Source organism: Podarcis melisellensis, assembly GCF_964234715.1.
Source record: "Podarcis melisellensis genome assembly, chromosome: Z".
NCBI classification, from domain to species: domain Eukaryota; kingdom Metazoa; phylum Chordata; class Lepidosauria; order Squamata; family Lacertidae; genus Podarcis; species Podarcis melisellensis.
Window position 1 is genome coordinate 39,511,419 of NC_138547.1, and position 19,407 is coordinate 39,530,825.

The following is a 19,407-nucleotide window of genomic DNA, read 5'->3' on the forward strand; positions in this document are numbered from 1 at the left end:
CTGGTTAATACTTTTTTTGTTTTTTGTTCTTTTGCCCTTCTTTTACAGTAACCCATGGCTGTGTACTGAGTAATTTCCCTTGAGTACATGGGGCTGGAATTGGACCTTCACTTATTTAATACGCTTCCGTTCAGCCATGGTCTTCTCATGATGCTTCCGCCATTGTGTTAATCTAGATGCATATTCTACATTAATCAGTATCTGATTTATTTTTATTTTATTTTTGACTGTATAATGGTGTGTGTTTGTATACCATGTAAAGTAACACTATAGAGTTTGAAGTCGCTGTGGAATTTTTAGGATACCACCCTTGTTGATAAGCCCCCAGCCCAAAGGTACTAGCCTATTAAAAAACACATTTTTACTAGCATGTTGGAGGCTAGCTTCCATCCTCTGGCAGCTGGCTTGGCCTCTGTGCTGAGGGGAAAGTATTCTACCTTTCTTTTCTAGGCCATCCACTCCTCTGATTGCAGTTTCTTATCACGTGTGGCTAGCAGGCTAGTGCTTAAACACGAGGCTGTTCCAGGCTCAGTAATACAGCAGTGATGGATTCCCTATGCACAATTGTCCTCTAACTTGCTTGTGCTCATAGTCATGTAGGGCAGGGATGGAGAACCTGGGCAGCCTCCAGATGTTGCTGGACTCCCATTCCCATCAGCCCAGCCATAATGGCCAATGGTTAGGAATGATGGGAGTTGCAGTTCCACAACTTCTGGTGGACCACAGTTTTCACATTCCTAATGAAAAGAGAACTTGCAGGGTAGGGACCACAAGGACTACCTACTCCCACTTGAACCCACCTGACTATTAAGATTATCTTCTAAAGCCCTTCTTTGGGCCCCACCATCAAAGGTTAGCTAAAGGATAGGGCCTTTCTGATTGTGGCTCCTTTCTCAACCCCAGTATTTGGAATCCTGTCTACAGGGAGGGTACACATGGTGCTGAATCTCAGTGTCTTTTCAGTACCAGGTTGTACCCTTCCTTTTTTGCTCAGGCTAGTAAGTCTGAGTCACAGAAAGGCTGTGCTAACCACCTTCCAAGCTAGATATACTAGGAGCTGAACCTGGGACCTTTTGCATTGAAAGCCTGTTCTCTACTATGGAGCCTATATGGTTTTCCCCTAATGTCACCCTGTTGTACCCTTATCTGCCAGCAGTGCAAGGCAGGAAAATTAATAGCAGTGTGATGTCAATACACAGGGCAACTTTTGTGGCTGCAAGAGATGAAAAACTCCAACATAGGACTACTGTCTGTTTTGGTAGTTCTTTTTTCTCATTACAAATAGATCCATTCTAGCCTATGCTGGGATTGAAGGAATGCCTCTGGCTTTGCTGGGTCCAAGAAGTAGCACCAGTACTGTAGAATTACTGCAACCCCACAATTGTGTGAAGGGATTCCAGCATCTCCCCTGCAAAAGTATACTGTCCTTGGTTCCACTGAAATTAGAAATTAGCTTAAGATCTCTGAAGCGAGGCTTTCCCCAAGCTTCCCCAAACATGAGCCCTGAAACTCCACATTCTGCACAAATGTTTGTAAACAGACCTGCTGGAATGTCTCTTACTGTTTTTCCTGGCTGACCATGTCAGAAAACTGCCTTGAACACTCAGAAGCCTCCTGAGTGTGCTTCTTTCCAAAGGTGAGGAAACCAAGTAATAGAAGCCATGCCCAAGGCAGCTTGGGAAATTGTGGGAACTGGAGTCTGATGAAGAGGGAAGGGACAATATCCTGCATCTGTCAGAAAATGCCTTCTGTTTAAAGGCAGTGTTGTCCATCAAACCAGGGGCCTTTGCATCCTGTGATCATCCAAGCTTTGACCTGCTAGTCTTGGCTCACCCCCAAAGTCTGCCAATGTGAACCTTGGTCGTCCTTGCCTTTGTATGCATGGATCAAGGCCCTTGTTATGCCACACTATGCTTATTTAACTCGTTACACCTCAGCTGGACCTTGTCCTGTTGTCAAGATGTTGCAAAGGCCCTGTTTGTAAATGTCTGAATCCAGCAGGTGACCCCCCTATGTTCTTAACAAAAGTCCTTTGGATGTAGTACCTTCCAAATGTTTTTGACTCCAGCTTCCATCATCCCTGATCATTGGCTGTGCAGAATGGAGCTGATGGGGGGTTGCGGTCCAAAGCATCTGGAAGGCACAAGGTTGGCTGCCCCCATATTAGTCAAGTGTGTTGCCAGACCCCATGCCCTGCCTTACTGTGGGACTTGAGCCCCAATTCATGCATTTACCAGGGGCCAGCTCTGAACTAATGTGGTGATTGGGTGGCACCAGAGCTCCTCCATTGCACCAGTGGAGGAGAGTGTTCCATGCAAATTGGAGCCAGTTGTGCAGACAGCCCTTATGCCAATACCCTTTTTCTGGGGGTTAAGAAAAGCCCCATAAAGAGTACCTGTGATCAGCTGTACATGTGAATGTCATGATTCACATGAGATGTCTTCTGAATGGTGGAGGAGCCTGTGCCATTTCTTCAGCATGCTATTTCAGGGTTTGCTGTTGGTGAATGTGTAAAGAGGAAGGGGAAAAGAGAAGGGCCTGCTAAAGGGCCTGCTAAATTTATATATATATAAAAAATAAAATTTCCTTTAACCTTTCCATCTGGCAAACAAAATAGTAGTTCTTTGGTCTGTTGTTTTAATGACTTTTGATTTCTCCTAGCAAAAATACAGTGCTGGTTTTTGACTGGTGGGTTGTTTGTTTCAGGACAACATCACTAACTTTAGTTAAAGTTTGGAGTGGGGAGAACAGTTAAACATTGTTTATATACAGTAATGGTATCGTCATTATATGTGTCAATATTTTTGGGGACATTTAGCTGGTCCCACCACCTGGAAAAACAGGTAAGGTAGAACCTGATGTGGTTAGCCTGATGTGGTTAGCTTATTGAGATGTGATCCTCAACTGCTGTTTACTCAGAGACACTAGTGTGTTGCTCACAGCTATATATTTATGGGTCAGGCACCTAGCAAGATCAGAAGTTCCACAAGATTTTGAACAATAAGCATTTTAGAGAAGTTCTGTATGGATGTGCAGATGAACTCTTAGAATATCAATTAATATTTGAAAGAAGGTTCCTTTCTTCATTGGCCAATCACAGGAGTTGCAAAGTTACAATTATTACCCTTAAGCCAGTTGTTGAAATATGTTTGATATTCTTCAAACTTGTTAGGAGATTTAAATGCAACAGAAGGGTGCAACTCTTAACAAAAGACCCATATTGTGACATGGTGAGGCCTCTTTCTGGTGGCCTCAGATGGATGGAAGTGTTGAAATCAAGAGAACACTCTTAACAGCATCAGTTGTTCCCCTGGTTAGGTTAAACAAAACAAAAAATGAACCTGCAGCTGCAAGTGGCTGACTTGAGAAGTGGTCAAAGTCAGGGTCACAGGTAGGCCGATCCTGATCCATGGGTCACAACCAAGTTTAGGGAGGATTCCAGATATTTATTGTTGAACTTCAACTTCTATTTCTATTTTTACTATTAGCCAGGCCTGTACAGGCTGATAGTTGTAGTCACAGGTTCCTCTTCCCTGCTGTAGGAGGGTGCTCTTTTGCTTCTCCACAAAAACAAGCAAGGGCTGTATCCATTGATTTTAATTACATATCGATCTCTTCTTCCAAAAAAAGCTCATTTTACCCTCATGACAGCCTTGTGAGGTAGGTCAGGCAACCGCAGAAGCCAGGTATCCTTTCAGAATGGAGATGTCATGGTGTGGGAGTGGTTTACGATTTCTTCCTCCATGAATCCATGTTCAAGTGCAGGGTGCCACTGACTGTGTCAGCGGGAGAAAGTGACAAAGAAACAGTGGAGCACTCTTGGCTTTATGCCCCTGCTTGTAGGCTTCACCTCAGAGGCATTTGTTTGGTGCCTCTTGGGGAGAGAAAGCTGCATTAGGTGCCCTGAGCCAAGGGGACCGCTGTTGTGCTGTTTCTTAACCATCCTATAAATGTTTGCACTGCACTGAAAAGCAAACCCTCTCTTTCCATATATACTTTATTGTGCTCCTATGCATTTTGTTAAAAGTGTGTTTACAGTCTAACTCTACTATAAGGTGTATCGTGCATTGTGTCCAAATATTTAACATGCTTGAACTCTTCTGATGCATCAATGCTGCTCTGTCTGGGACCCCAATGGTAGCACGAGCATTGATCCATTCATCTGTCGTCTTGCTCTCTCTCTCTCTCAATTTAATTGTGTGTGGGATCTGTTTTTTCTCTGCTTGTTCTTTGAATGCTTCTTCCACCCCTCCTTGCATTTAATTGATGATCTGTGTTTTTTTCTCTCCCCCCCCCTACCTCTCTCTCTTGCTTTCTTTCTCTAGCTTTTTCTGATCTGTCTCCACCCGCTGCTCTATGTCTGATGGAGAAGATTTCCACTTGAGGAAGAGTTTAGGAATACCCATCCTGTTTGGGAGGGGGAGGAATGAATAAGTCTTTGGATATCTGGAAAGACTTGGTTTTGTTTTCCCGTTTTTTTCTGATGTGCATGGGGTGTGTTTAAAGCTGAGGTGTTTTGTGGTTTTCGCTGCAAGACAGGGAGAATATTGGAAAGGCAAACATCTGTGTATCAGTTAAAAGCTTTGAGGAGCAACCTAAAGGTGGCAGGCAAATTATTGATGTAGCCAAGTGACACTGAGACAGATTCTTTTTTTTTTTTTTAAGCAAAGTATTTCCTTTCTATTTTGCCTCAATATAAATATGATGGGTGGTTTATAAGTATCTGTGAAAAAAAAATGTGCTAATTCGTTGGTTTGCTTGGATTAAAAACTAAACAAAAACTTTAAAAATACAAGTTTTATGCAATGAACAGCAAACAGAGAAACACGCGACTTTGCTACCTCTTGAGGAATATTTAATTTTAACACTGAAGCAAAGGACAGTGCGGGAGGGGTTGGGGGGAAGTATATTTTTCATTGGGGTCATAGATAACCTCTGCCATTTCGGAAAAAAATAATAATCAGGTTGATTGAGTAATATTTCTCATTTAACTTTTTTTTTTAATTAAAAAAAGGTCCACTAAAGTTTCCACAGACCCTAGTGGCTGAGGAAGGACTGTGAGCCAGAAAGCACACCATTTATACATTTTCACTACAAGGATAGCCTTAAGCAAACTACTTATTCTTCCAGCCTCAGCTGTCCACCCTCCTCCAGTCTGAGAATAATCAAGCTTGCCCACCTTGCAGTCATGTTGTAAGGATTACCACGGTAAAATATGTGAAGTGTTTTCTGAACACTGGGGGAGGGGGAGGCATTTTAGTAAAGACTTAAGTATTATTAACCATGATTAATTTAATCCCCGTAGTTCAGCCCTTCCCAGATGTCTTCTGGGTTACAAACTGACTTTTCTATTGTCGATATCAAGGTTGTGGAGAAATTTGTCTGTAATTGGTCATCTGTTTCTTTAAAAGTTATCATGCAAGTCAAGTGTTAACTGCCCTTAATAATGCATTTTCCGAGCACTTGGAACTTTTCTGGAACGTTCACTGCATGGGGGTCTGTTTCCCAATACCTTGTTCTCTTGTCTTTTCTCTCTATTTTTTGTTTTTGGTCTCTCTACAAACAAGAATTGTGATTTGACAGCTGCACTCAGTATCTATTTACATGACCCACACGAAAGAACCAGCACTGTTGAGCTTGATACCTTTCTAATGTTGTCAATTTTCAATAAAAAGTAACCCTCCCAAAAAAAAGAAACATTTTTCCCTGGTAATTATTTCTGGAATCCATTGAATGAATTGTGTTCACTGGGCTTAATTTTATATCATTATGCTGTAGTTTTTGATGCACACGTAGATTACATCACATGTGGGATCAGTCTACATTGTATTTGTATGTCAAATGTTATTGGGACTAAAACAGCAAAGACTTTGTTGTTTTAAAATACTTGCAAATGCAGTATGGCTTGTTGTCAAAGATGGAGAAGCTGTGGCCCTTCAGATGTTGCTGGATGAAGACTGTTCGCATTCCTCACCATTGGCTATGCCAAGCAGGGACTCATCTCAGCTGCAGTCCAACAGCATCTGAAGGGTACTCCAGGTACCCCTGCTATAAAGTTTTGTGAATTCTAGTTCATTTCAGCAGATTTAGTCCATGAAATCGTGTTCCATAATACAGTGGCACTTCGGTTTTCAAACGTAATCCATTCCAGAAGACCGTTCGAGTTCTGAAACATTCAAAAACCGAAATTTCAAAACAGAAGCCTCAAAACAGAAAACTCAGTACAGAAAACTCAATACAGAAGCTGTGTGACACGTTTGACTTCCAAGGCTTGTTTGAAAATGGAAGCTTTTACTTCCAGGTTTATGGTGTTTGAAATCTGAACTGTTCATCAACAGAGACGTTCAAAAACTCAGGTACCACTGTAAATTGGTTAGTTTTTTTAAGTGCTAAAAAACTCAATGGCTTGTTTGCTTCCCCACTCCTCCACATGCAGCTGCTGGGTGACCTTGGGCTAATCACACTTCTTTGAAGTCTCTCAGCACCACTCATCTCATTGAGTGTTTGTTGTAGGGAGGAAAGGAAAGGAGATTGTTAGCCGCTTTGAGACTCCTTAAGGGGAGTGAAAGGCAGGATATCAAGTCCAAGCTCCTCTTCTTTTCAGTGTCAGTCGTAGTTAGAGTAGACTTATTGAAATTAATGGGCATGAGTAAGTTGAGGCCATTGATTTCAGTTGGTTGCTCTATGTAAAACTTGGTACAGGTGTTGTTTTGGCTGCCACAAGCATGATTACTGCTCTGGAAACTATTAGAGCTATTTAGAAATATTAGAACTGTTTATTTGTTTCTTCAGCTAGATTAGTTGATTTTTTTAAAAAAAACAACCCTTTTTAATTGACCAAAAGGGCATTCCACATTTTAAAAAACATATTTAAATGTTAATTTTAATAGGCATGGTTATAGTAACAGCAGGTGATAGGCACCATCTTAGAGAGGCATTCCTTTCTCCTTCACTCATGCAGAAGAGAATGCCTCTTCTAAGATAATTTTGACATATACATACAACATCTTAAAAAGAAGCATGCTGTCATCTTCAGAACTCCTGTTTGGAAATACTTTTTATTGCGTGATCAGCTTCAAAGTCTACTGGTCTTGCAGTGCAATCCCTAAACATGCTAACTTAAGAGGGTATGGTCTATTAAGTTCTGTAAGACTTATCTCTTAGTAAACATTCCTAAGGTTGTAGTGCAAGATTTATTTAAATTGAATGACATCATTATTCATAATAACAAACCATTTGACTTGCCTACAATTTATTCTGTAATTTTATACAGAAATTATACAACTGTTCCCCACCAACTCACTCACCTACCCACGCACTCAGAAGTATGGTTGGCAGCAGTAATTAGGAATAACGTAAGCCCAAGGTGTCTTGGAGATAGTCTTCTTTGATCATGTGCCTTGTTATAATCTGAAATTCACCAAGAGCCACCTGTGATTAACACTATCTGTGTATCATGTTCCAATATCAAAGGTGTGAAGAGAGCTGTTCTCAGTGGTTGCCTCCCAGTTTTGGTACTCCCTCTACAAACCCACCACCACACTTCAAGACAGATCATATTTCAGAAAACTAGCAAGTTCTGCCAATCTAGGATGGGGGCAGATCAGGGTTTAGTTGGGAAGGGAAGGTGATACTTCGGTGGAATTTGACAAAAGCAGGGGGCAGTATGATTTTGTTACCTATCTCAAGCTTTCAGCATTTCCTATAAATCTAAGTCAGTGATGGATTGCAGATTTGAAATAAACACACTGAATAGCATCATGGGACTTGAAACTGATGTAGAAATACCTTTATTAAAGCTGTTGCAAGGTAGCCTTTATCCATAACAAACAACACACCCCAACCCAGAGATTAAATAAACATACTGTACAAGCAAAGAGGGACGTGGGTGGCACTGTGGGTTAAACCACAGAGCCTAGGACTTGTTGATCAGAAGGTCGGCGGTTTGAATCCCCGCAACGGGGTGAGCTCCTGTTGCTCAGTCCCTGCTCCTGCCCACCTAGCAGTTCGGAAGCATGTAAAAGTGCAGGAAGGTAAATGGCGTTTCCGTGCGCTGCTCTGGTTCACCAGGAGCGGCTTAGTCATGCTAGCCACATGACTCAGAAGCTATACACCGGCTCCCTCGGCCGGTAAAGTGAAATGAGCACCGCAACCCCAGAGTCGGTCACGACTGGATCTAATGGTCAGGGGTCCCTTTACCTTTACCTTTACAAGCAAAGAACTTGCTGTATCTGTGCTTGCTGTGCTCATCTGTATTTTGCTCCTCCCTCCTGATGCTAAAGAACTGCTGAAGCTAAGATTATTGAAAGCTTGTTTTGTGCTACTCCAGGGGTAAGAAACCTTGAAGCAGTGGATTCAGATTACCATAAAGGAGATTCTGACTGAACATTAGAAGGAACTTTCTGATGTTAAGTGCTGTTCAACAGTGGAAGGAACTACATTGAAAGGTAGTGGACTCCCCTTCACCGGAGGTTTTTAAATGGGTTAGAAAGCCATCACCAATGATTCTTTAACTCTGATTCTTGCATTGCAGGGGGTGGACTAGATGATCTTTGGAATCCCTCCCAACACTACAGTTGTGTGATTCTAGCTCAGAATAAAACCTATTTCAACCGTTGTCCTCATATGACTTGGGGGTAAACATATTCTTGATTCCAAATATGCATAGGTTTTAGAGAAGGACCATAACATTAAACGCATTCACAGAACTTCCACAACAGCAAACATCTGTCGTCTTCATAATATTGTAGAGTTGGAAGGGGTCACGAGGGTCATCTAGTCCAGTGTTTCCCAACCTTTTTTGGGCAAAGGCACACTTGTTTCATGAAAAAAATCTCGAGGCACACCACCATTACAGCCCCGTGACGTCAGCGTGCAGCGTCACGCCGGGAGGGACGCACGAAAATGTAAGTTTTTTCCCCTCCCCCTTGCCTTCCTTCTGTGCCAACCGCCAAAAAGCCAAGACTTTAGGGCAGCAGGTTGACACGGAAGAAGCTCCTACCTAAGGACAGGTGCGACAGCCGTGTCCTCTTCTGCCACACTTGGCAGCCCTGCCTCACGGTTGTGACTCCCACCCTGATTTCTCCCCGCAGGTAGAGCGGCACAGGCAGCCCAATGTGTCCAGCCCAGACACAAGCCCCGCTTCCCCACTCTAGATCCTGAATGCGACCAAGTGCTCTGGACTCCCGAGCAGGGTGGGAAAGAGGACTCGCATCTGGTAGCCTCCGGGCTCCTCGCCTGCTCGAGGGATGGCATTGCAGGCAAGCTGCCGGCCGTCGCCATCGCTGCCCCCTCATGCGAGTGGACCTGCCCGGAGTGGTGGGCCGGGGGAGGCTCGCTCTCTGTGGGGATGTGGCCCGCACGCGCGACCCCGCTTCCTCCTGCCCAGGGCTGAGCTCCTTACCCGCGATCTCGGTCTCGTGCACGCGGATCCCACTTATTCCGAAGCTCGCGCCACTAGCCGGGGCTCTCACACCGTGCCCGGGCGAGGCGGCGCGGCCCACTGACGTCATCGCGGCTCGCCGCCGCCCTCGACTTCCCTGTTCCCTCCCCTCCCTCGGGTCGCCGTGGTTACCGAGGACTGCAAGCTGCTCGGGCGAGCGTGGGGCATTAAGTGGGAGAAGGAAAATTAAAATTAAAACTCGCCTGAAGGCCGCCTCTCCGGATATCTTTCGAATTTTTTAATTTTTCCCGCGGCACACCAGGCAACGTCTCGCGGCACACTAGTGTGCCGCGGAACACCGGTTGGGAAACACTGATCTAGTCCAACCCCTTATAATTCAGGAAACTCTCACCCAACGTGGGACTCGAACTCCATACTCAAACAATGATTCCATCCTCCTCCCCTTGCCGGCCGAAGCGCTCTCGCTCGCTTGCCTGGGCTCTTTTCCTCCCCACCTCCAGATGGCGCTGTGGGAGAAGCGGAGCGCGCTCCTTGCGGCCCTTCCATGCCGCCCCCCCTCACTCGCTCTCCCCTAGGCTCCCCCGCCTCCTCCGGAGATCTCGCGCGGCTCGAACGTTCCATCCCGCCCACGCGAGCAGCTTCTAACAAGCAGAAAAAGAAGAGATGGAAAGCAGCGGGCTGGACCGGGGGAGGAGCTAGGAAGAAGCGCTCGCGCATGCTCACGAGAAGGAAAGAAGACAGAGGAGGGGTAAAGGGGAGCGCACTTGAAGGGAGAGAAGGAGCGGGGTCTCACGCACGTGTGAACGGACACGCTTGCTCTTCGCTCTCCTTTCCGGATCGGGGTTAGGCGCGATCGGTTCGCCGGGGAGCCCCGCCCGGAGTGCTGCCCCCCTTCCCGCTCGCCTCACGCCGGCGCCGGTTGGCCTTGGTGCCCGGACAAGGCCATCCCATGGCCGGCGGAGGGTGTACGTTGCCCGGCGGGGATTTCTTGTCGCCTCGGCCGCCTTCCTCTGCCCAGCCGGTGCCTCCTCAGCCGCCGCAGCCTCCTGCCGAGGGGTCAGCCGCTACTCCCTCCGAGGAGCCCGACCTGGAGCCTTGGCGCGAGAAGCAGGAGAGCGACCGGCACTGGGCGGTGCGAAGGCAGTTCCTTCTCCGCAACTTGCCGGACTACCCGGGAGACGTCTCCTTCCAGAAGCTCCTGGCGCTCTCCCACGCCTGGGCCAACCATGTCTTCATGGGGTGCAGGTAAGGCGCGGGGCGCTTCTCTGCTTCTTTTCCTCACTTCAGCGATCGATCGCGCGCGCAATGACACGTGTTTGGGGGGGGGGGTTTAACTGGTGGTGTGTACAGCCTTGGTGACACGTTGGGTGCGTATCGCAGTTAATGGAGGAGGAGGAGGGGGCTTGAGTTGTTAATAGAGGTCTGCTGAGCTGCTGGGATATGTCAGCCGGTGGAGCATGAGACTGTTCATCTCAGGATTGTGGGTTCGAGCCCTTGTGCTGGACAAAAGATTCCTTATTTGCAAGGGGTTGGGCTAGACAACCCTCAGGATCCTTTCCAACTCTACAACTCTGTGATCCCACCCACCCACGCACGCCTGGCCTTGAGCATACTTTCACTGATTCAGCCAGTTAAGCTGTTTCCGGTTGTTTTGCTTAGGGACTCAGCGCAACTATTATACCGGTCCATGCAGCTCCATGCTGTCTTCTGTACTAATCGGCTGCGGCTGTCCAGGGTTTCAAGGAAAATAAACCTGGGAGATCTCCTGCCAACAAAGTAGCTGCTCTGCCACTGATTTGCAGCCCTTCCCTACAGTGGTTTTAGGTACAAAACGCTGCCTTGTCCAGCGCCAGCCACTGGTGTGCCTAGTTCAGAAGTTCACAAGAGGAAGATTTTCTTCTAATTCACAAGAGCAGTGGGGAATTTGTGCCTGCAACTTCCACCAGCTCCACTAAGCTTGGCCAGTGCTGTTATTGTTAACCAGGGATGATGGGAGCTGGACTCCAACAAGGTCTAAAGGGCCACTGGCTCCCCATCCCTAGGTATTATTAATTAATTAATTAATTAATTGTTAATAAATAGCTATGCCACTGCCCACTCCCCATTCTGTACAACGACTGGCAGTGGCTCTCAAGAATATCTGGCAGGGATCTCTCCCAGCCCTGTCTGGAGATGTCAAGAAATAAACCTGTGACCTCAATGCCAAGCAGATGCATGCTCTACCACTCACCTTTGACCCTTCCCCTTTCTCTTCCCATTACTCTCTGTTCACAACTCATTTTCCTTTCCATGCAGTGATTATTATGTGTTTGGTATGTAATATTTTAGTCATGCTCTTCTAGCAATTAAATACTACGGACACTTTGCAAACAGAAAACCAGTAACAGTGCAATCAACAAGGGTATGCTGCACTAAAACCACCCATTTAAAAACATCAACTGCACAGTAAATAAAATATTTTGGGAAAACAGCAGTAGAACTAACTTATTGAATAAAAACTCTTTCACATTTGGTTCAAAAGGCAACAGAGAGGAAACTGGACAAATCTCTGCAGGAAGAATATTCCAAAGTTTCTTTTTGCGAGGGCAATTTGCAAAGCCCCCTATTCGCCCTGTTCTCCATATAAGGGTTCATCAGGGATAAGGAAGGGATAGTACAACAACAGGTGGTGGTGCTAGCCTGCTCTCCATCTCCCCAGTCCTCATGGGAGTACCTCATTGACAGCTATCTGATTGCCATTATAGAGCAGCAACAGGGGCTGAGAGCAATGCCCGTGGAAGGCAGAATATTAAAATTTCTGTTTAGCTTCTTTATTGACTCACAAAACAATTGCAAGTTCCCAACACCCTTGAGACTGTACAGGTCTTCTTCAAAAGAACATTGCTTATTGGCTTGGCATCACTGTCGTGGGTCAAAACCAGTCCTTGACAAATCTTCTATTTCATAAGCAATATTTCTCCAAATATTTTAAGGCCTTGTATATTTGTGGGGATCTTTAACAGTCTGCCATGTTCACTGTTGTACCCTGTTTGGGTTTGCTCTGGTAGGCAGCCCTCATTTCCTTAACTTTACTTCATTTTGAGCCAAATACCTTTATTTCTCCCCAGAATAACTATCACCCATTCTTCTCTCTTTCCCCCCCAAAACAAGAAAGTTACAGGCAGATCAGAGGGCATGGAAGCCCTGTCTTTTTTACCACTGGGGCCACACTTGCACCATACATTGTGTCACTTTAAACAGGCATGGTTTCCCTCAAAGAATCCTGGGAACTGTAGTTTATTCAGGGTTCTGAGAGTTGATAGGAGGCCCCTATTTCCCTCTGAGAGCCAAAGTTTACATAGTTCTATGGGAAGAGGGATTGTTTGTGGCTCTCAAAAGGAAATAGTATTCTCCTAACATCTCTCAGCCCCCTTAACAAATGACAGTTCCCAGGATGCTTTGGGGAAGCCATGACTGCCTAAAGTGGTACAGTAGTGCTTTAAATGTATGGTGTGACCTTTGCCATTATGACATAGCAGCCACTGAAAACAGACCTTCAAGTATTCAGTGCAGTATTCCCTGTTTTGGCTACCAGCCTTTAAAGAAGTGCTGGTGGGGAAGAGGTTGTTTAGGCTAAGAATCAAGCTGTCCTTGACCAGTGACTGCCTTACTCCATTCACTTAACTGGGTCAGAAATCAACAAGGTTTAGGAACATAGGAAAGAGTCTTGTACCAGGCCAGACAATTAGTCCTTCTAACTCAGCGTTGTCTGTTCTGTCACAACAGTTGCCCTCACAATGTCTGGGTTCTTTTCTCATACCATGCTGCTGGAAATGCCACGTGTCTCTCCATAGCATCCCTTGTGCCAAAGATCAACGCCAGCATATTCCTTTGTCTTGTCCATTGTTTACATTTGAACTGGAGATAGTTGCCAGTTAGATATCATGATGGAAAGTTTTGCATCCACGGGTTTCTTTAGTATAACTGTGAGTTTCCAGATAGTTTTCGTTTCGCCAAAAGCAGCTTACCCCAATCTGTGGCCCCCCAGATGTTACTGGACTCTCAAGAGCCCCAGCCAGGATACAACTTGGCAGGAATGATGGAGCTAGTGTCCAGCAATATATGGAGGGAGCCACATGGACTATTCCAAGCATAAACAGTTACCTGGATCTGTGGCCTGACTTTGAATAAAACAGCTTCCTGTGTTCCTGTATCTTGTATTATGTTTCGCTGGGCAAAGGTATGAAAAGGTGTTGTAACCACACATCTCTTGGTCCAACAGGACACCCACTTAGGTAGTCCTCTGGTGGGCAGAAGTAGGATTAGAGCTGCAAGGAGGGTTTTTGTAATGGCAATCTATAACTTGAAGCTTCCTTTGCTTAAATGCAGGTATAGCCCTGAAGTTATGGAGAAAGTCCTCCATATGGCCGAAGGGATTGACATTGGCGAGATGCCGTCATTTGAATTGGTGCCTGATGCCAAGGCAACTAAAAGGCAACGCTCCTTGCCGGACTATTCTCCATCTCGTAGTGAGTGTCTCCATTTCCCTCCATTCCATTCACAGCAGAATTGGCTCTTTAATGATGATAAATGAATCAGCAATGTCAGGCATGAAAAGACCAAGGGCTGTATCTAATATTCTTTGTCCACTAGCCCAAGGCCTCATGCACTAGTGGACGAGTGAGTTTTAAATGTTGTGCAGCTGAGAAATCCAGCGCTGCAACAGTTGCACCACCACGGTGGTCTTCAGCCAATCTAGACCTGAGACTCACCTCTAAATCCCAATCAGCAACATGGGACCCACATTCAGATTTTCACTTTTGATTTATACTTAATTGTGCTAACATCTCAGCACACGTCACACACTATTTTTTAAAAAAAGCATGTGAGCCAATATTTAATATATCGTTGGTCAAATTTTGTACGCTTTTAGTAGATGTGTCCTCTTTTATATTTTATCTTTACTCCATGGTTAACACTGAGCAAGAGGGCAAGTCATCATCACCATTATGTTTGTGTTATATTCCCCTCCAAAAGGCTTTCTATCACTTTTTTAGCTTTCCATAACTTTTCTCTGTCAACTGCTGGTGCCTTTTTCTCTGCCTATCTTGCACTTTTGGAATCACATCACCCGTCTTGCCTCTGTTGTTCTCCTCTACACCTCCCTCCCTCTCTTTGCCTCCTCCTTGCACCCTCTCAGTCCTTTATCTCTTGTCATTTTCTTTTGTCTTACCTTCTTTCTCAATGTTTTCTATCACTAGGTCTCTGCCTGTTTCCTCGTTCTCTCAGCTCATGCCTTCTTCCACATTTTCTTTACCTTCTCAAAAATTTATTTCCTTTCTCTCTCACCTTCTTTTGCTTCCTTTTTATCTGCTGGTATTACCTTTCTGTGTCTCCTTCACTTTCCTTTTTTTAACTCTGCTCACTTCATTTCACCTCTCTGTAACTCTTCCCCCTCCTACTGTCAACAGCAAAACAGGATTTCTGTGGAAGGTTCATCACTGTCAGAACCTAATATAGGCAACAGCAGTTCTTTGTTGCCCCATTGTTGGATTATTAAATTGATCCTCAGATACACCTCAACACTACAACATATAGTTGTAGTTCCCAAACCAAAAGTGCTTCCTCTTTCAAATTGCAAAGTCTTGTCACTTTACAATTCTTCCCCCCCCCAAAGAAACTAAATAAAACTGACTGACACTGGAATATTGAAGTTGCAGTCCTATGTATGCTTAATTGAGAATAAGTTCCATTAAATAAGTGGATCTTCCGAGGACTGTATGCGTTTTCAGCCATAGCTTTAATCACACAGCTATGGAATATAATATTTTGAAAATCTGCCTTCCACTTCTGCCCGGCCCAAAGTTACAATTTCTCATGCCTGCAGAGAAAAGTTATATTTCACCCATGTTTCATTTTTCATTTTAAAAATCCTCTTTTAACTTCTTACATTGCATAGGTCTCGAACCTCCAAGGAAGCAGACTGCCAAATACCATGTCAGGCCTCGTTTTGAACCTATACACTTTGTAGCCAGCAATACTCCAGATGAAGGAAAAAAGCCTGCTTCAGAAAATGAAGCAGAGGAGGCCAGTGAGAACATAACCCAGCAAATCCAAAACTACGCCGATCGGGTTTTCAGCAGCTTCAGTACCCAGGATGAGGACACACAGTTTTCCAGAACAGTAGGTTTAGGTTATGGAAGTACCCAGGGAAACCAGATGGAAGCTGAAGTGGTTTCCAAAAACGAAGACTCTTCTGCCAGTGGTGTTGCAGCAGATTTGTGGGGGCCTTCTCTTCTCCAGGCTGCCTCTGAAACATTTCCCAAATCGGTTATAGTAGCCAAGCAGTATTTCATTAACAAACTTGCAGTGGCAGTCCGCAATAATCTTGCTAGCCCTGAAGCTAGTTGTGAGCCAGACAAAATTAACTACACTTTTCTGTTGACACGATCCATACAGGCTTGCAGGACAAACCCTGAGTATATTTATTCCCACTTGAAATATTTTTCCCCTGAGGACCTTCCCGATAACAAGAAGCTCCTAAAAGATGGTTTTGCTTGTGAGGTGAGGTGTCAGGATATATATTTGGCCACAGGTTATGCCGGCAGCAAAAATGGATCGAGGGACCGAGCAACGGAACTGGCAATGATTCTGCTGCAAAAGCCTGTGGAGGTTAAGATTGCCCAGCGAAAGTACAAGAACACCACCCTGGAGGATTTAGTGCTGTGTCAGAAGGGCAAATCTCCACCTGAATTCCCTCCAGTGCTCAAGCATTCGGATGACATTGTCACTTCCACGAAAGAATGGTCACCTGGACAGCTGACCTTTAACCCCCAGCAGGGCTCCAGTTCAGCTAAACATTGGACTAACTTTGTCCTCACAGAAAATGCCAGTGATGCCATTGGGATTTTGAACAATTCAGCCTCCTTTAACAAAATGGCAATTGAATACAAATATGCCATGATGCCAAATAGATTGTGGCGCTGCTGTGTCTATTTGCAGGACCACTTTTTAGCCGAAGGGTATGGCACGAAAAAAACAAGCAAGCATGCTGCAGCAGACGAAGCGCTGAAAGTTCTCCAGAAGACCCAGTCCAGTACTGGGCCCACCAAAGCAGTCCAGGTTCGGAAATTTAGCGGGGCCACTCATATTCCCCCCAAGAAGAAGAGTCTGAAGGAACTTGTTGTGTATGAGAACTCCATGAACCCTGTGTGCACCCTGAACGACACTGCTCAGTTCAACAAGATGACAGTGGAGTACATCTTTGAAAGGGTGATGGGGATCCGGTGGAAGTGCAAGGTGATGCTGGAAAAGGAAATAATCGCTGAAGCAATTGGGGTCAAGAAGAGTGTCAAGCACATGGCGGCAGAAGAGGCTGTCAGAGTCCTGAAAAGAACCCAACCAACAGTCATCAACAACCTGAAAAAAGGCACCATCGAAGACGTCATCTCAAGGAACGAGATCTGCGGGCGTTCAGCAGAAGAAGCATCGAAGCAGCAGATCAAGGAAGACAACATTGGGAATCAGATTCTAAGGAAAATGGGCTGGACAGGCGGTGGCTTGGGGAAAAGTGGGGAAGGGATCCGAGAACCGATTGCTGTGAAGGAACAGTTCAAAAGGGAAGGGCTTGGGATGGACAATGAAAGGGGGTCAAAAATTGCAAAGAAAGATGTTGAACAGATCATCCAGAATTATGCCTTCTCGGACAGCAAAGTTGATCTGACGTTCTCAACAGAACTGACCAACGATGAGCGCAAACAGATTCATCAGATAGCCCAACAATACGGGCTTAAGAGTAAATCCCATGGACAGGGCCGTGATAGATTCTTAGTGGTTAGCCGAAAGAGGCGTAAAGAAGACTTGTTACACCAGCTAAAGCAAGATGGTCAGGTTGGCCATTATGAACTCATTATGCCACAGGATAAATAAGGCTTGAGGGCCATCCATTTCTTCTGGGGATGTTCAGACTGAGGCTGAATTCTCCATTAAACCGAGCGAAAGTTGCACATGGTTGTGGGAATGATTGAAACCTGTTTTACTTGTTCATTAATTTTATAAAACTTTCTTAGGGAAAAAAATAAGAGCTTTATATAAGCAGTTTAACTGTTTTATGAAATCTCTTGGAAAAGACTTGTTTCCTTCACATTTTCCTAGTTTTGTAATAGCTGGAACACTTTGTGTGACAGGGAAAGTTTGCACACCACTTTAAAGCAAAAGGGTAGGATGATTTCCTTCTCTATTTTTTGACTTAAAAAAAATAAAAAATAAAAAAATAAAGAAGGTGGCAATATGTAGAAAACTATGTAAAGTTGGTATTAATAATAAATAGATTTTTATTTCTGGACATGCAAAGAATTGCATGTTTTGTATTTAAAATGTTGGATTTTATTGTGGGAAGGATGGGGAACTTGCTTTTCAGTTTATTCAAAATGCAGCATCATTACAGTAATTAGTGATTTGGTTTACCCAAGACTGCCTTCTTCATTTGTACCCTAAAATCCAAGGATGAGGAAGCTGTGGCTCTCCAGATGCTGCAGAATTACAACTACCACAATCCCTGGCCATTGGTCATGCTGGCTGGGGCTGAGGGGAATTGGGAGCCGGTCACCTTCTGGTCCACAGGTTCTCCATCCCTGATATAAACCCAGAATGGGAGATAAATCAGAAAAGCCCGAGTCTCAGATTTTTATTTAAAATCTATATTTATAAGCCAAAGTTCGTAAGTGGGTGGGAGTTGTTTTAATTTTGAGTTGTTTTAATTTTAGTAGGAGCACAATGGCATAAAACTCCCACTGAAATCAGTGGGCCTTAAGTGTGTTCAACTGTGGCAAGTTGCATACGGTTTCTAAGATAGCTTTCAGAGTTTGAGGCAATGCCTTCTGCTTCCTCTTGGGGAAGACGCCTGAGGAGCATGTCACAGCTCTGTATGTGTGAGATTATGTAAACACACGCAAGCTAGTTCTAATTTTTTGTTATTTCATAGAGCAGGGGATAGGGAACCCAGATGTTGTTAGACTTCAATTCCCAAGAGTCCTTGGGAGAAGAGAATTGTTGCCTTGCAAAATCTGGTTCAAGGCCACAGGTACCCCACCTCCGTCATAAGAGCCAGAATCTGTAATTCTTCGACATAAATTTGATTTATTGTACATGCTGCAGAACATACAAGGCTCTGGGTTTTGCCTCAAGTGGCCATGCTTTTGCTTTCCAAATCTGATGATGTTAGTGAATAAATTAAAGCGTTTTCTATCACCTTAACAGAAAGATGAACTCTGGTGGAGTGGATTTCTCCTACAACTATTGTTCAGTGAAGTATTTTTTAAAAAATAAACACTCTTTGGTCAGGTCCATTTGTTTCTATGTGTGCTGCTTCCACTTTTCATTTCCTTCCACTGCATTTTTTTGTGTACATGTGCTCGTATAAAATATGGAGAGAAACAAGTAAAAGGTTTTCTCTGTAGGGCATTTGATTAAAAAAGGTAAAGGTACCCCTGCCCGTACGGGCCAGTCTTGACAGACTCTGGGGTTGTGCGCCCATCTCACTTAAGAGGCCAGGGGCCAGCGCTGTCCGGAGACACTTCCGGGTCACGTGGCCAGCATGACATCGCTGCTCTGGCGAGCCAGAGCCGCACACGGAAACGCCGTTTAGCTTCCCGCCAGTAAGCGGTCCCTATTTATCTACTTGCACCCGGAGGTGCTTTCGAACTGCTAGGTTGGCAGGCGCTGGGACCGAGCAGCGGGAGCGCACCCCGCCGCAGGGATTCGAACCGCCGACCTTTCGATCGGCAAGTCCTAGGCGCAGAGGCTTTAACCCACAGCGCCACCTGCGTCCCTGGGCATTTGATTAGTGTGTGCATAATTCTCTTACTTCCCCTTATTTCCTATGCAAAAACTAAGCTTTTTTGAAGGCATACCTCCCTCCCAGTTCCAGGAGCCTTTAAATAAAATGCAGCCTTGTTAAGGATGCAAAAATCAACTACCTTTTCAATCTACTTGTCTTTCTGGGAACCGTCATCCATAGCTAGAAA

At 44.9% G+C, this 19,407-nt stretch overlaps 2 protein-coding genes across 6 annotated transcripts in view; both read left to right on the top strand.

The window, feature by feature from the left end:
• SEPTIN6 (septin 6) overlaps positions 1-5,697 on the top strand; it is a 49,556-nt gene extending 43,859 nt beyond the window's left edge. For 3 of the 4 annotated variants that reach the window (XM_081897650.1, XM_081897654.1, XM_081897649.1), the window contains one exon: positions 49-3,777. In XM_081897650.1, the coding sequence (XP_081753776.1) occupies positions 49-73 (25 nt within the window). In that variant the 3' untranslated portion in view covers positions 74-3,777. Of the gene's footprint in view, positions 1-48; positions 3,778-4,325 lie in introns of those variants that run through there. The other variant, XM_081897652.1, reaches the window with a different exon arrangement.
• Positions 5,698-10,074: 4,377 nt separating this feature from the next.
• NKRF (NFKB repressing factor) lies at positions 10,075-18,727 on the top strand. 2 transcript variants are annotated; one of them, XM_081897607.1, is made up of 3 exons: positions 10,075-10,648; positions 13,772-13,911; positions 15,342-18,727. In XM_081897607.1, the coding sequence occupies exons 1-3, from the start codon at positions 10,353-10,355 to the stop codon at positions 17,309-17,311; spliced, it is 2,406 nt and encodes an 801-aa protein (XP_081753733.1). In that variant the 5' UTR covers positions 10,075-10,352; the 3' UTR covers positions 17,312-18,727. The 2 variants fall into 2 exon arrangements, with proteins under 2 accessions (XP_081753733.1, XP_081753734.1); XM_081897608.1 differs by lacking the exon at positions 10,075-10,648 and adding an exon at positions 12,943-13,070.
• Positions 18,728-19,407: the final 680 nt, after the last annotated feature.

What these genes read in the sequence shown, in the direction of transcription:
- NKRF (XM_081897607.1), top strand. Translation starts at nt 10,353, where the DNA reads ATGGCCGGCGGAGGGTGTACGTTGCCCGGCGGGGATTTCTTGTCGCCT. An exon ending in CATGTCTTCATGGGGTGCAG is followed by an intron (nt 10,649 to 13,771) that starts GTAAGGCGCGGG and finishes GCTTAAATGCAG; the next exon opens with GTATAGCCCTGAAGTTATGG. An exon ending in GGACTATTCTCCATCTCGTA is followed by an intron (nt 13,912 to 15,341) that starts GTGAGTGTCTCC and finishes TACATTGCATAG; the next exon opens with GTCTCGAACCTCCAAGGAAG.